This window comes from Mobula birostris, chromosome 14 (genome assembly GCF_030028105.1).
Source record: "Mobula birostris isolate sMobBir1 chromosome 14, sMobBir1.hap1, whole genome shotgun sequence".
Lineage (NCBI taxonomy): Eukaryota > Metazoa > Chordata > Chondrichthyes > Myliobatiformes > Myliobatidae > Mobula > Mobula birostris.
In genome coordinates, this window is record NC_092383.1 from 61,648,299 (window position 1) to 61,666,108 (window position 17,810).

The 17,810-nt window shown below is 39.4% G+C and overlaps 1 protein-coding gene across 1 annotated transcript in view; it reads left to right on the forward strand.

Moving 5' to 3' along the window:
* Positions 1 to 17,810, forward strand: part of LOC140209506 (ADP-ribosylation factor-like protein 8A) — a 64,692-nt gene that overhangs the window by 37,625 nt on the left and 9,257 nt on the right. Inside the window, exon 5 of the mRNA XM_072277752.1 lies at positions 15,574 to 15,641. Coding sequence (XP_072133853.1) covers positions 15,574 to 15,641 — 68 coding nt within the window. The remainder of the gene's footprint in view (positions 1 to 15,573; positions 15,642 to 17,810) is intronic.

Below are 17,810 nucleotides of genomic sequence, written 5' to 3' on the forward strand. Positions count from 1 at the left end.
AACAGCGTCTGAAAATCTGGATTGACGGGAAGATGAATGCTGCTGTGTACAGAGAGATGCTAGATAAAAACGTGCTAGCCTCTGTTAGAAAGTTTAAAGTGGGCAGGAAGTTTGCCTTTCAGCAGGACAATGCACACTGCCAGAGCAACCATGGAATGGCTTCAAATGAAGAAAATTGATGTCCTTGAGTGGTCCAGTCAGATTCCTGATTTAACCTGATCAGACGTCTCTGTCAAGACCTCTAGATTGCTGTCTGATTGACCTGGCACAGCCTGAGCAACTTTGTCAGGAGCAATGGACAAATCTTGCTTCATCACATTGTGCAAAGCTAATAGAGACACCCAAAAGATTACTGGCTGTAATAGCTGTGAGGGGTTCAACTAAAAATTGAGGAAAGGGGGATGAATACTTTTGAACTGCTGAGGTTTCAGATTTTGAATTTTGAGTTTTTCATGCTTTACAATTTCCCCTGTCTTTTGGGCTGTACTGTGTGTGTGTGTGTGTGTGGGGGGGGGGGGAGGAGGAGCATGTGATTCACAAATAAAAATTAGTTCAATTGATCAGAATCCTTGCTTGTAATACTCATTCCTGCGAACAAAGTGTTGGGAGCTGAATACTTCTACTAGGCACTCCAGTTCCTGAGGTCCATCAGTATCGTATTTTGTAAATCATTTTGAGAATCCCATTAGGGCTGTGTAAATGATAGGTCCCAGACTGGATAGGTATACAATATTTCTACATGCCGCTTATATTGGATAATAGAAAATTGTATTATAGTATTTAAAACTGTACGTAAAAGTGACCCATTCCCAAATTAAAATCCTCAGTTAATCTTGATCATTGCTGAGGAAAACACTGGGTCAGAGTTTCATGGTTCAATGTATCCTGGGCTGAATTGCTGTCTATTGTCGCACAACTGTGGCTAACTTGGGGAAGAAGTCCTGCCTTTGAACTAATTAACATGTCAAAATGAGGGCAGAAAATATTCATAACATATTTTGACCCTTACTTTTACATTCAGGAATGTTTAGAAACTATGGAAATATAAGTAAATATAATTTTCAAGAGTACATGCAGGTTTTTGTATGTGTTAATTAATACTAAAGTAACTAACCTTGCCCCTTGCCCAGCAATCTGCATCAGAAAAGAGATCTTTGATCATGTGTTAGATTGGACTTTGTTTCTTTTCCCTCAAATCTCACTGGTATTCAGCTTGGTATGAACTCCTGAGGTGGAGTGCTGGAAGTATTTTGCCTTCGAAATCTGACATTAGGTCCCAGACTGTGCAGCGCAGATCGTGATGGATTTCTGGGACTAATTCCGTTTCATTGGCTAAACGTTCCACTGGAAATAGACATGGGATCTGACTGCATTTATTTTGTTACTCATTTTTCAGGAAGAGGGCATTGCTGTCTGGTCAAACTTGCTTTTGCTGCAGAATCCATGTTCTAGCCAATAATATAAAGGAAGATACTAGAAGTTTTTTTCAGTTATATATGGAGTAAAAGAGAGGTGAAAGTTGATATTGGTTCATTGGAACATTATGCTGGTGTGATAGCAAGGGGGGGACAAAGAAATGGCAGATGATCTTAATGAGTACTTTTCATCAGTCTTCACTGTGGAGGACACTAGCAGTGTGCCACAGGTCCGTGGTGTCAGGGAGCAGGAGCGAGTGCCATTGCTATTACAGAGGAAAAAGTGCTGGGCAAAACTTTAAGGTGGATGAGCCACCTGGACCAGATGGACTACATCCGAGAGGCCTGAGAGAGGTTGCAGAAGAGTTAGCAGATGCATTGGTTATGATCGTTCAAGAATCACATGATTCTGGCATGGTCCCGGAGGACTGGAAAATTGCAAATGTCACTCCACTCTTTAAGAAGGGAGGAAGGCAAAAGAAAGGAAATTATAGGTCAGTTAGCCTAACCTCTGATTGGGAAAGTGTTGGAGTCTACTCTTAAGGATGAGGTTTCAGAGTACCTAGAGACTAATGCTAAAATAAGTCAAAGTCAGTATGGTTTCTGTGAAGGGAAATCTTACCTGACAAATCTGTTAGAGTTCTTTGAGGAACTAACAAACAGGGTGGATAAAGAGTGGCAGTGGATGTCACTTACTTGGATTTTCAAAGGCATTTTATAAGGTGCCATGCATGATAAAATCCTATGGTGTTACAGGAAAGATATTGGCATGGATAGAGGAATGGCTGACAGACAGGAGGCAGCGAGTGGGAATAAAAGGAGCCTTTTCTAGTTGGCTGCTAGTGACTAGTGGTTTTCCTTAGGGGTCAGTACTGGGACTGCTACTTTTCACATTGTTTGTCAGTGATTTAGATCATGGAATTGACGTCTTTGTGGCAAAGTTTGCGGATGATATGCCAACGGGTGGAGGGGTAGGTAGTGCTGAAGCAGCAGGACAGAATTGGAAGGATGGGCAAAAAAGTGACAGATGGAATACAATGTTGCGAAATGTATGACAATGCATTTTGGTAAAAGAAACAATGGTGCAGACTATTTAAATGGGGAGAAAATTCAAACATCAGAAGTGCAAGGCTCTCAAGTTTAATTTAGAGGTTGAGTCTGTGGTAAAGAAGGCAAATGCAATGTTGCCATTTATTTCAAGGGGAATCGAATATAAAAGCAAGGAGGTATTGCTGAGGCCTTATAAGACACTAGTCTGGCCATAATTGGAGTATTGTCAACAGTGTTGGGCACCATATCTCAGAAAGGATGTGTTGTCATTGGAGAGATTCCAGAGGAGGTTCGCTAGGATGATTCCGGGATTCAGGGATCGGTCACCCCTCTCGCCTTCTGCAGGGATCGGTCCCTCTGCTACTCCCTGGTCCACACGTCCCTCCCCACGGATCTCCCACCTGGCACTTAGCCCTGTAAGCGCAAGTGCTACACCTGTCCCTACACCTCCTCTCTTGCCACCATTCAGGGCCCCAAGCAGTCCTTCCAAGTGAGGCAACACTTCACTTGTGAGTCTGTTGGGGTCATCTATTGCATCCGGTGCTCCCGGTGAGGCCTCCTCTACATCGGTGAAACCCGACGCAGATTGGGGGACCGCTTCGTCGAGCACCTCCGCTCCGTCCGCCAAAACAGACAGGATCTCCCAGTAACCACCCACTCCAACTCTGCTTCCCACTCCCATTCAGATATGTCCATACATGGCCTCCTCTACTGCCATGATGAGGCTAAACTCAGGTTGGAGGAGCAACACCTCATATACCATCTCGGTAGTCTCCAGCCCATTGGTATGAACATAGTATTCTCCAACTTCCGGTAATTCCCTTCCCCTCCCTTCCCCTATCCCTATGTCACCCTGCCCCCTCCCCCAGCTGCCTATCACCCCCCTCATGGTTCCGCCTCCTTCTACCCATTGTGTTTTTCCCTATTCCTACTTCACCTTTCCTGCCTATCACCTCCCTGCCTCCCTTCCCCCACCCCTTTATCTTTCCCCTTACTGGTTTTTCACCTGGAACCTACCAGCCTTCTCCTTCCCACCCTCCCCCCACCTTCTTTATAGGGCCTCTGCCCCTTCCCTCTACAGTCCTGTCGAAGGGTTCCGGCCCGAAACGTCGACTGATCGTTTCCACGGTTGCTTCCCGACCTACTGAGTTCCTCCAGCGTGTTGTGAGTGTTGCTTTGACCCCAGCATCTGCAGATTATTTTGTGTTTATGATTCCGGGGGTGAAGGGGTTGACGTATGAAGAGCGTTTCGCATTTGGGCCTGTACTCACTGGAATTTAGAAGAATGTGGGGGGATCTCATTGAAACCTACCAAATGTTGAAAGGCCTAGATAAAGAGGAGGTGGAGACGATGTTTCCTATGGTGGGAGTATCCAGAACTAGATGGCACAACCTCTTGATTGAGGGGCAACCTTTTAGAATAGAGGTAAGAAGGAATTTTCTTAGCCAGAGAGTAGTGAATCTGTGGAATGCTGTGCCACAGACTGTGGTAGAGGCCAAGTCCGTCAGTATATTTAAAGTGGAAGTTGATAGTTTCCTGATTGGTCAGGGCATCAAAGACTATGGCGAGAGGGCAGGTATATGGGATTGAGTGGGATCCGGGATCAGCCATGATGGCGGAGCAGTCTCGATGGACTGAATGGCCTAATTCTATCCTATGTCTTATGGTCTTATCTGCAGTCTTATGTCTTGTTGCACTTATTGGTCTTAATGTTCTTCGGAGGAGAAGTTTCGGGTTTGAGTGGTTCTGCTGGAGTAGCAGTCTTTGAAGGTTTTCAAAGTAGAGGAAGAGTTGACTAAATAGGCTGCGAAAATATAGTATGTTAAAAGATTGAAATGGTAGAGTTTTAGCTATGTAGACAGAGGGTAGTGTTTAATATCTGCCAGAAACCGGGTAAGTGAAACAATGTAGTATACTCTGTCGGTTCAGCCCAAGTTATATGTTTCATTTCTCGAGTGGCCTGAACTTAAACTTACGTCTAAAAAGCAGAATTGCTATAAAGTCATTCTAAGGAACAACAGGTGCATCCGTCTGAATTATAGATCTTATATAAGTTGGATACTTTTCAGCTCTTATTTTACCTACCCACGTATAGCATTTTCATTTTAATTCCAATGTTTATTTGAGGTTTCAAGCATCTGCAATAGTTCTAATCAGTAAAATTATGTAATCATTTGCACATTGGATCTAAATCTAGTGAGATACTCAAGCCATGAAGTCAAATGACTCATTTTCCTGCAGGAGTCAGCCAATTAAAAAAAAAATAAGCATTAGCTGTATTCCTGTCTCCACCAGATGAAAATCAATTAAGAATGCTAGGTACCCATAGTATACAGACTTTGTCTGACAAAGTTGTTATTGTTCAAAGGTTCAAAGATTCATTTATTATCAAAGTATGCATGCAGTATACAACTCTGAGATTCACCTTCTCCAGATAGCCACAAAACAAAGAAAACCATGGAAGTTAGTTCAGAGAGAAACAGAAACCCCCCCCCCCCAACCCCCGCAATAAGAAATAAGGGCAACAAGAACATCAAAACCCAAACTCTCCTCCCCTGTATGAAACACAACAGGAACATCAGCCCCAATTCCTATCTCCCTGCACAAACTGCAAAACAACATTGACCACCTAACCCCTTCCCCTGCACAAAAACCGAGGAAGTATGGGAGAAAACACAGAAAATAAAAAGCTATAACTATATCCATAAACGCTGAAAACCTCAGTAACATCTTCCCGATACAGCAATAGGTCACATAGGCTCCCTAAATTGGTACTTAGTCGATTGTAATTCTTGCATTCATGTTGAATAAAGTATCTCCAGTATTTACCTCAACAAGTTAACATCTTCAGCAGTGAGAGGAGTCTAAGGACGAAAAGCAGGTTAACAGTACTCAGTTTTAATACAAAATCTCCAATAGTTTCAGGGAATCATTTGTGTCCTTACTGCTTTTTGCCAGTTAACAATTTGGGTTATGCAGGATTATGCTTGAGTTCATTTAATACATTAATTGGGACTGGTTAGTAAAATCAAGGTAAATAAAATTATATGTTTAGGACAGATAGGAAATTAGATTAAAGGCAGAAAAATGGAGTTATAAATTCAGCGGATTCCAGTTAATTAAGACACATTGAGACCAATATATTTTGAGCCAATTAAGTGGCTGTCACAATTAGCTGAAGTTTCTTGGAAATAGTTAAAAGGTGTAAAAAAGACAAGCTACTGTTACCTGAGTAACAATTAATGTACTTCAGTGAAATACAAAACAAATTCGAACATTATCAGTACCTCTACAGTACTATAAAACTATTCGTTCCTAATAGTTATCAATGGAGGAATTCATCTGCCATGTTGTTTTGATTGATTAAATGAACAAAATCAGTACAGACAGTTAGTGCAGATAATGGACTACCTTTGTAAAAATGCTTTAGGTGATTGCATTCTCCAAATCTTCATTTTGATCTTAACATCCAAGATGATTAACTTGTTAAAGTACTGATGAAATTGTTTCATTTTCACTCCCAGCCATTTCTGGCATCTTCAAACCGGAATGCTTGAAACCATAGTGAGCAAAATAGTTCCATATTGCTTTACTGCTTATTTCTTGCCAACCGTCAGTGACAAAAATCATTGCTTTTTGAACATAAACATATGCAATTGACTCTATTTAAAAACTGTTTGCTTTAAGCACATTGTTCTATATAACAGCCGCATAAGTGCAGACGACCGACACTAGTTAGAAACTGTTTAGCAACAATCTCCTGCCCCATTTAAGTGGCATAGTGTCACAAATAAACAAAGGGAATCCCACCCAGTTCGATTTCATTTTTGCTGTTTAAGACTTGTCCCAAATGAATGGCTGCCCCAATTGACCAATGGTCAAATTAACCAGAATTCATTGTAGTTATTGTACAGTGGAGGAAAGCAGATTGTGATGTTCCCTAGTGGTCATTTGCTGGGTCCTTTTTTTTGATATGCTAATAATGTAGTAAGGGGTTTTTAGGATAAAATTTCAAATTTGTGGATTACACGCACCGTAATTGTGGTAAACAGTGAGGAGGATTGCAAATAGTCAGGTTGAATAAATGAGCAGGCAAAATGGTAGATAGCATTTAACTCTATAATTTTGGCAGACAGAATGAGAGATAATGTAAACTACATGGTATGAATCTAAAATGTGATCTGGAAGACCTTGTATTTGTGCAAAATCCTTGAAGCTGTTTACGTATTTTGAAGGAATGATTAGTGAAGTGTGGGATCCTGGGATATGCAAATAGAGGCATGGAGTACCAAACAAACAAAATCGGAAGCTGCTTCTGTTTGGGTCATGTAATATTAGGAAGAATGTGAAAATCCTGGAAAGATAGAGAAAAGATTTAGTAGAGTGTCTCCTGGGATGAGTATTTATAACTTTATGTTAAAAGTGAAGAAACTGGTGTGGATCTCAGAACAAAGAAGGTTAGAGGCTATTTGATGAAACTACAGAATATTGTGACTGATTTAGTTTGGAGGGGAAAAAAAACCTACTATGGATGGTTCAAGGATCAGGGAGAAAATTTAAGCCGTTGACCAGAAGTGGGTTTATTATGTATGTTTTAAGAAGTCATAAATTACAATTCAATTTCTGTAAGTGTGGAAAAAAAATAGATCAGTACCTTCAAAAAGGAATAGGATGAATAGCTATTTTTATTTTTAAATGCCAGGTTCTGTTTGGAAAGAACAGGGGATTGTGACCAGCATATTGCTAACTTTTCTGGAAGCTTCATTTATTCACTGTTGGCATTGAATTGTCAGATTCCTCAGTGAAGTGCAATTCCTTCCTTTCTGAAATTTCAAACACAGTATGACAGTAGATTGAAATGCTGGAAACTCAATTAAAGATCAACAATCATTATTTTATCTCAATAAAAATTTATGGTCATTCCCTAGATTGAACACATAAATGTATATTACATCATCAGAGCTTACCTTGAAGATTGGAATATCAATATTTTTGCATTCTCATGTCTTTGAAGAGCAATTGAGATTTCAGTCATCTTCAAAATAGTAACAGATAAACTCAGTGCTTTCAAGTGATATTTTAATTTTGGACTTGTATTGAGGATCATTTGAATTTGTTGTTTTGAGCTGTCAGCTTTGTAAAGCTGTTGCTTAGCTAGAAAGTTGTCAAGATTATGTCTTATGTGACTGTATCAGCAACTGTTTCCTTTGAAGGGCAAGTAATTGTTGCTCCTTAGTATCTTTCCACTCAACTGATAAAGAAAGGCCAAAGCAAAAATCAGACTCAAATTGCCTACATGTACTTTCCATAACTAATTTCATCATAATTTTTCATTAAGCTGTGTAAAATCTCCTATATCTGTGTTTTAATTTTTTTTGCGTTCTTTAGCACTTTTCAAATTTCTTGCTGGGTGTATTTTGGAATAAACTAACTAAGAGAACGGTTGGCCCATTATTATTGGGTCCATACAGTTTCTAAAAGAAACCCATCATCCTATTTCCTTGCAGCGCTGCAACTTGTTTTCTCTCACAAACCCATCAATTTCCCTTCTTTTTTGTTTCATTTGCCTTGCACTAAGGGATACTTTACAGTTGTCAATTAATCTTTAATGTATTTCACAAACATGAGAAAGTCTGAAGATGCTGGAAATCCAAAGCAACACACACAAAATGCTTGAGGAACTCAGCAGGTTGGGCAGCATCTGTGGAAATGAATAAGCAGTCGACATTTTGGCCTGAGACCCTTCTTCAGGACTGAGAAGGAAGGGGGAAGATGCCAAAATAAAAAGGTGAGGAGGGGAAGGAGGCTAGTTGGAAGGTGACAGGTGAAGCCAGGTGGATGGGAAAATCAAGTACTGGAGAAGAAGGAATCTGATAGGAAAGTGGACAAGAGGAGGAGGGGACCCAGGGGGAATTAAAAGGCGGGTGAGAAAAAGTGAAAGGTTGGAGTCGGGAATAGAGGAAGGGAGCAGTCTTCCCACATTCCAAATACTGTAATGTATTTGGGATGTGGGAAGGAAATCAGAAAACATGATAGAAAGTCAACAGCACAGTGGGAACATGCTAAATATCCCATCTCTGCCAAACTGTTTTAGTCCTCTTCAGCTGACAAGTAGCTAAGTAACATTGCTCGCTTCCAAAATTCTACAATCCACTTTTTTAACTTACTAAAGCCATGATCTAGCAAAAAAATTTTGGTTACATTTAAACTTGTGTTTTCTTTTGATTACTTCTGCTTAGCCAACATAAATTCTTTCCCCAGCTATAGAAATTCAAGTTATTTTTGTGGTAAATACATTCTGTAAAGGGGAAAAGCTCTTACATGGAGGTCCATATTATCATTGATTTTAATTGTTAATTAGATTTTTAAATGGATGATATACAGCTTAAGGTAACTTGATTTCTTGGTCTTTATCAGTCATTCCACGTAATTAACTTAGCTTGTTTTTTCACTCTTTAATAAAGAACATGCAACCTGTACTGTTGGGTTTGGTCTCTGCATTTCTCAACTCCTGTATTCTTTTATCTAGGTTCTTTTGTCTATGTTGCCACACTCTATAACTGCTCTCATTCACACAATGACCAGATAAAACATAGAAGAATACAGCACAGGAGCAGGTCCTTCATCCCAAAATGTATGTGCCAACCATGATACCAAATTAAACTAATCCCATCTGCCTACATGTGGTCTACATCCTTCCATTCCCTGTCTGTTCATGAGCTTTTCTAAATACCTCTTAAATGCTGGTATCATATAAGCTTCTACAATCTTCCCTTGTAGAGTGTTCCAAGCACCTACCACTCCTTGCCTTGTAAATCTTTTAAAATTTCCCCCTCAAAGCTGTTCCCTGTAATAATTTCATTTCCACCAATGGGAAATTAAAAAAAAAGCTGACTACCCTTATCTATGTTTCTCATAATTTTATATACATCTATCAGGTAACCTTGTTTGCAGCTTATTCTCATGTCACTCTGGATTTATCCAAGCAGCGAGTGCTCTTCCACCTTTGCAGGCTGCTTTTCTCGCCATTTCAATTTCGATGAGGTATCTCTAGCCCATAATATTGATTCTTAAAATTTTCTTGAAGATGCAGCTTGATCCGCTGAGTACTTAAGGCATTCTGCATTTTTTATATTAGATTTTCTGCATTTGCTTTTTTGTTCTTTGTGAAGATCACACACTAGAATGCTCTTACAGGTAGTTTTATTGCTGGAACTAGTTTCAAATCAGAATTGCTGAGTATGCTCTAGTATTGGCATTACTGTTTTACAGGATAGTTTACAGTAATGAAACACTAAATCAATGGAGAAGGTAAGAAAAATTATCTAATAAATCTATGTTTCTCATTGTCTTAGCATTCTTGGCTTGGACTGGAAATGTCCTAGAGAGGAAAAGTCTCCAATAATAATTATTTTTGTGTCCAGTAAGCAAATTTTATTAAGCCACAATGCCCCATAACTTTGATACCATTACAAATAGCTTCTGTTGAAAAATTAATGAAGACTATTCCAGATGATCTTTTTTGGACCCAATTAAGTGTTTCATACATCTGTTACTACACATTTCTGCCTGTTTTTACAGAGTTCTCATAAGACATTCAGGGTAATCAATTCGTCTTGAAGATTTTCATAAATATAGTCTGACAGAAGAACTTGACCTCTTTCTTGGTAGTAGAAAAATGTTTTTCTTTTTTTTAAACCTTGCATTAAAAATATTGCAATATATCAGCTGCACATCACAACAGAAATGAATTTCCCCATTGGAATGTTAACATATATGCGCTTACTTTTAACCACCTACAAATCCAGGAAGCTATTACAGTTAAGAGGTATTTTAAAATACATTGTTCTGATGTGCCCTACTGAAGTCCAGGTTCTGGTTTTGCTTCAGTCTGCATTGCCTAATTAATGTTGTGTTCTTATAATGTTTAAGTAGTACCTCTTTACCATTGGTGGCATCTGTTCATTGATTTACTAACGCAGTGGATAATTGCTCATTTAGGGTTGCTACTCCCTGAAGCATGCTTTAGAATCAGATCATTCTTCTCCTCCTCCACTTTCATCTGACATGTTACTCTGCTCACAATCATCCTGTACAATATCACTGCCAATTTCTAGCAATCAAACCACTTAATATTTTGTGCATTGATATTTTACCTCCACTCATTTGCTAGACCTGCTGCTGAAGTGTGTTCCTTGTCCGTATTGATCCTGCTGCTTGCCTCTGGAACACTTTTCTACTATGATCTATTCAGCATGTTTGGTTTCAGTTTCATCCATACCCTGGCCACTGTATAACTTGCATTCAAAGCAGTCAAATTCTTCCAAGAAGATTTTATATGCTCAAGTAATATGCTTTATTAATAGTCCTGAACAATAATAGAATTTAATAAACGTACTTGTTCCCTGGCCCATAACGTGGGTTAGAGGATTGCGATTCGCCAAATGCATTGACATAGTAAATAACATTGGTGGCACAGACATGTTTCAGATGGTGGGTGTCCTTGATAGATGTTGCCTTGATGCATTGCCTCATATTGATACTACCAGTAATGGAGAGGGATGTGCCCTTAACATATTAGGCTGAGTTAACTGCTCTCTGCAGCTTGCATTCCTGTCCATTTGAGTAATCCTTCCAGACCATGGTGCAACCAGTCCAGATACTTTCAACAGTTCATCTATAGAAGTTTGCTGGAGTGTTGAGTGACATGCTGATCCTCCTTATCCTTCTAAAAGTAAAGCTGCAGGTGTACCTTTTCTGTGATTATACCTGTGTGCTGTGTCCAGGACAGGTCATCCGATATGGTAATGCCCAGGAATTTAAAGCTGCTGATCCTCTCCACTACCAAACCACCGAATTTGATTGGCACACGATCATCCTCCGTCCCCTTTCTGAAGTCAACAGTCATATCTTTAATGTTACTGACACCGAGTGAGAGATTGCTATTGTGGCACCATTCGACCCAGTCTCTTGTCTGACTCCTGTATGTTGACTCATTACTGTTGCTAATGAGAGGCAGCTAACAGCGATGTAGTTACATGCACAAGATCTGATGTCATACATAGAACACCAAAAACTCCCATGTTCTGCTGTCATATTAGAAGAATCAGGCAACAGCAGAAATTGATTTTTCAAATCAGGACATTACCAAAGTTCGTAAAGATTGGGCGTTCTCAAAAATGTTGATTTTTCTCAGAAGGTAGTTCTGAGATAGAAATGTAAATATAGTAGGACAAAGGTTACCATAACCAAGATGCACTGCATCTTAATCATCAGCTTTACCATTAGACCATAAGACAAAGGGGCAGAATTAGTCCATTCCATCATGGCTAATTAAATATCTCTCTCAACCCCATTCTCCTGCCTTCTCACTGTAACCTTTGATGCTGTCAACTTCCACTTTAAATATATCTAACGACTTGGCCTCCATAGCCATCTGTGGCAATAAATTCCACACATTAGCTACTCTCTGGCTAAATAAATTCCTCTTCATCTCTGTTCTAAAGGAACATCTTTCTTCATTAGCCCATGTAACACAGTGATGCATCTGAATGAGGTTTCTGACTTCAGTGAATAGGAGGTGGTTTGCTTCCGTTTTATTTGAGTTAATCATAATGTTTTTAATTATCACAAATGTTTTGTGCAAAAATTTCTTGTAACTTTTTTAAATTTATGATTGTAAATCCTTTGAATTGTTTTGAAATGCCTTTTAGTGCCACTAAAATACCTTGTAATCAATGGCCTTTGACAGCAATGGTCTCTCAAAAGCCGATCAGAGCAGTTTAAGTAGGCAGTGAATCTGAAGATCGAAATGCTGCTTGCAGACTGCTCTACTTCACAGGAGCCCTGGTGGACATTTTGACCTGCAGGGTCACAAAATGTAGGTGAGACAGAATGGAATGGTGTGGATGACAATTGAGGTGCAGCACATAATTTTTAGGTAGCATGGGTGCACTGTTACATTATTTTGTACGCTGAAGAAATGTTTGTGCATTTAGATTGGATTGAATATGTGAAATTTATTTTCTTGCAATTATTTTGGTTGTACCAGGAGTTTAACGGCACCAGAATGTAAAGGACATAAGTTTGGTGTCTCAGCCCCTCCTAATTGTATCTTAACTGACAGAAATTAGCTGAGGTTTTGAGTTACTATTTTCAAAAATTAATTTTTATTTTAGCTCAATTGAGCATATAGGCAAATACATAATGTGGAAGTCATAATGGTTTCAAGAAATGAAATTACATGGAATACCACTCTAAAATTTAGTCTACAATTAAAGTAAATTGAAGTAAACTGTAATGCTAACAACAGGAATTCTGCAGATGCTGGAAATTCAAGCAACACACATGAAAGTTGCTGGTGAACGCAGCAGGCCAGGCAGCATCTGTAGGAAGAGGTGCAGTCGACGTTTTAAACTGTAATGCTGTTTTTTTGCAAATATTTACATTCATCAGCAAGATGCAGAATTTACTTCCTGTTTTGTTTTTAGAAGTTTATAAAATAATAAGAGGCATAGATATAGTACAGAGCCATTTTCTTTTCCCCAGGGTTGAAATATCTAATATGGGTTTCCTCTGCCATCCGAAAGTGAGCGTTCCTATGAAATGGTTCGTAAGCCGGAATGTTGTAAAGTGAAGGAGCAATTATCATTTATTTATATGGGAAAAATTTGTGAGCGTTCGCAGACCTAAAAAGATAACCTACCAAATCATGCCAAATAACACAAAACCTAAAATAACAGTAGCATATAGTAAAAGCAGGAATGATATGATAAGTACACAGCCTATATAAAGTAGAACTACTTTTCTACAATCATTGCCGCACTGTTCTCTGTAACGAAAATCTCACGCAAGCGCTCTCGGCAGAAGCACTCTCTCCTATAACCTTTAAGCTCTGAAGCTGCGAAATCATACCAAATAACACACAAAAATACACAGCCTATATAAAGTAGAAATAATGTATGTACAGTGTAGCATCACTTACTGGAATTGGGAAGACAGCGCCGAGCACACTGATGATGGTGTGTTAGGCTGAGTCGTCGGAGGTTGGGGTGGTGCAGTGGTCCCTAACCTCCAGGTCGCCGACCGATGCCGATCTGCGGAGAATGCAGCGGTACAGCGGTGGCCGGGAGGCACCCAGCACATCTTTAAGAAAAAGGCCGAAATAAACAAGCTAATTAATTAGGTGCTGCCCGGCACGTAAATGTTGGCCTTGATCAAAGGCGACGCAATTAATCGCCTCTGATCTGGGCCGATATTTACGTGCCGGGTGGCGCCCAATTAATTAGCTTGTTTATTTTGGCTTTTCTCTTAAAGATGTGTTAGGTGTGTTTCAGCTACCGCTGCATTCTCCGCAGCAATGTGTCGGTTCGCGGCTCAAGGGTTGGGGTGGTGGGACAGTGGGGTGTCATCTCATTGTCATCCGTTTCCATCAGGGCAGGCAGGTCATCATCTTCTATGTCTGCCTGCCTCGATGTCGAAGGTCGAGGTTCGTCATCTGCTGTGGCTGATGTGGAAGGCTTGAAAAATGACAGTATGCTTGACATTTTTCTATCATCTCATGCAGTTGCTTCACGTTCAGTTCCTGGACGACTTCACTTTCGGTCCATTCGCTACTGCATTCGGTTTCGATTGTTATTCTTTCCTCTTCCAATTGCATCAGCTCTTCATCTATCAGTTCTTCGTTGTGGGATGCCAAAACCTCTTCAACATCACATTTGTCAACTTCCACAAGTCAAACTGACTTTGTCCTTACTTTGTTCACTACGATCAAAACGCCTGTTTATGTATAGTTTTATGCTAAGTGTAACACCCTTACAAGCTCTTTTAGGGTTTTCCGATACCTTAGAACTCATCTTGCTAACGGCTGCTCACAGGCACGTGTTTAAACAATGCCGGCGAGAATGCAGTTCCGGGGGAGAAGGTTGGCGTGCTGCCTTTTCTCATAACAGTGAAAACACCTTCTGTTAGTGAAAACAGGTAACTAATGTAGGTCTTTCGTAACAGCAAGGTTTTGTAAAGCGAAAAGCGGGGGACACCTGTACCAGAAGATACACATTTAAGGTGGGGGTGAGGGAGTTAAAAGAAGATGTGTGGGGAAACTTTTTTTTAAACAGAGAGAGTGATGATGCCTGAGTGCCTTGTTAGGTATTGGCAGATCTGATAGAGGCATGCAAAAAAGATCTTAGGCATGTGAGTATGCAGAAATGGAGGGATATGGTCTGTGGGCAGGGAAAAAGGATTAGGAGAGTAATTAATTTGAGAATGCTGTGTGCTGTTACTATGCTGTACTGTTCTATGTCATTAAGTATGTCACTGAAGCTGGTTTAGCTAACTCTGCCCTTGTGCTTCTGTAACTGCCTTTATTTAAATTTAGAACACCGATTTCAGAGGCTGGTTGTTCATTATTAAACTAAATTTTAACATTTCTTATGGCTAAGAACAGAATTTGCAAGACCACAGATATGATTATATTGATTGCATTATTTCTGATGTGCACTAATCTAATTGTAACTAGGATAGTTTGTCCATGATCATTACATTTTCTTGAAATTTTTCAAATCACATAATCTGGTTTGATCACCCAGACCACCAGGAAATGACTAGGTTGATGCAAGTATGCAGGACAGAAATGGTGATGTACCTGGCATCTAATTATGCATTCCTGACACCAAATTAAGAGTTGCAGATATTGCTGAGATTGTAAGAGTTAAGTGCTTTTGAAACACCATTTACAATGAAATAGGAATGCAATTTATGCTTTCTATAATATTGAATGGACAGTTCTTGTCAGCACATATATTGCTAGATAATTAACAGTATGTAATTTATTACAATTCTTTTAGTTGGAATAGGTGTTCACATATATTTTGACTGAAAACGCTCCTGCTTTAATTCATTGACTTTGAATGATTCGTAACTCCATTGGCAGTTGTTTGGAGGATGTTTGATGACTTTCGTAATATTTTGACTATACGTTCATATGAAGAAAGATAAATTTGAAGTCCTAACTTTTGATGCAAGATGTATTATTGTAAAATTTTACTTTTCTGAGTTGGTGTATGTTTTACTTTGTGAATAAACTGATGAGTTTTTTTTTTCTCTTAGGTGCTGGTCCTGGGGAACAAACGAGACCTGCCCAATGCACTGGATGAGAAAGAGCTGATTGAAAAAATGTAAGTAGATTTATTTTAATGCTCGTAGAAGATAAAATGAAAACAAAAAAAAACTGCAGCTGACAGAAACCCTATAGATGTTCTTGCTCCTCCGTGACAACATTAATATGATATGTAAAACTGTCTAAATGTCATAAAGTGTCATAAATGCTGACATAATTTTTTCCTTTGAAAACTGGTGATAATGCCAGCAAAATTCAACATGCAGATCAAGGTGTGCTGATTAAATGCCCTTTCCTGACCAGATTAACAGAAAACAGTGAGATCATGCATGGGAGTTCCATGAAAGTGAACATTGGAGAAAGTTGGGCTTCTCTATATATTGAATATCATAAAGATTAAAGTAGGTTAGTGGGATTGATGGCTTTTAATCAAGATGATGTCAGTGCAGCTATATAAACCTTTCTGTGGAGAAGTGCCTTTGGAATATCTACAGGCCCAGAGAACTGTAAAGAATAGTTAAACCCAACAGGCAGATTTACAGTACATAAGGTAACTAAGAATTTGGTTGGAGAGGTTTTACAGTTGCATGGTAGGATTTGGAGAGATGGGTGGAAGGAGGAACAGCTTTTTTGCATTGAAGGTGAGTAAAGTAGGTGAATATTTGACTGTTACATAAGAATAAAAGTAAAATCATGGAGACACAGCAGGACAGTTGATATTTGTAGAAAGAGAGTATTTCAGCTCCAGGGTGCTTCATCAGAGCATAGTTTCTGGCTTTTAACTTGTTTTCATTCTTCAAGTAGTAGGTAAATTCTTGAAGGAGTAGGTACATTTTTTTCACTAAATTATCAAGTCAGATATGGCAACAGATGCATGGTGCTCAAAACTCCACAGTCAAGACACTTGAGACTCTGGACCTAGTAAATAATCAAAGGAGTTATCAGAGTAGGAGATTACGTGTTCAGTGGTATGATTGATGACCACAAATTAGCACATTGTTAAGGTCAGGAAAATCAGCAGTTGGAAAGCTAAGGGAGAATTGTTGGGTGAGGTGGAGGATTTTGCTTGTGAAATGGAGTTAAGTAATCCAAGGTGGTCTTGCCAGTGTCTGAAGCATTAAAGATATCATGTCTACAGATGCCAAAGTTTTGCTGTCACTAGTGGAATTGATTATACATTGGTAAGAACAAGAGGTAAAGGCAGGCAATGCCAAAACAAAGGACTTGAAGTAATCATCAAGTTATTGGCATTGTTAGAGAATTATCTAGAATTTATGATGGAGTCTCTTGGAAAATTGGAGCACTTCAGTTTTTAGCATTAATGACCTGGTTTGGTAGAGATAAACATCAAAAATAAACATAGTGGTTAGGGCTCAACTGGTGCATTACAATTAGTTATTCATATACAAGGGGTGATTGATAAGTTCGTGGCCTAAGGTAGAAAGAGTCAATTTTAGAAAACCTAGCACATTTATTTTTCAACATAGTCTCCTCCTACATGTACACACTTAGTCCAGCAGTTGTGGAGCATACGGATCCCTTCTTTGTAGTAGGGGAGATTGATAAGTTCGTGGCCTAAGGTAGAAGGAGATAAGTTATTAACTTCGAACTTTCTGCATTATCACTCAGGGTTGAACTGCACATGCACGTAACGAGAGCGATTTGGACCTCCAGGTGGTCCACAGCAGGGGTGATTGATAAGTTTGTGGCTTTAGGTAGAAGGAGATGGGTTATACAGCTCTTGTTACATGCATGTGCAGTTCAACTCTTTGAGTGAAAATGGAGAAAGTTTGAAGTTATTAACTCATCTCCTTCTACTGTAGGCCATGAACTTATCAATCACCCCTGCTGTGGACCACTTTCTGGAAGTCTAAGACACCGACTTCTACAAAGAAGGGATCCGTATGCTCCACGATTGCTGGACTACGTGTGTAAATGTAGGAAAAATAAATGTGCTAGGTTTTCTAAAATTAACTCCTTCTACCTTAGGCGACAAACTTATCAATCACCCCTCATATCAGGAAGGCCTTGGAGAGATTTAATGAAACACAACTAGAGATGTAACGCTTCTAGAACTAGTGAAGTAGGATTTGTTCTCCTTGATAAATGAACAAAATCAACTGGGATCTTGGGTAAGTTACCTCACTCTCAGACCTGCTCTACCATTCGATGTTATCATGGTGGATTTGTCACAGGCCTCAGCTCATTTGTGCTAGTTTCCCATAAT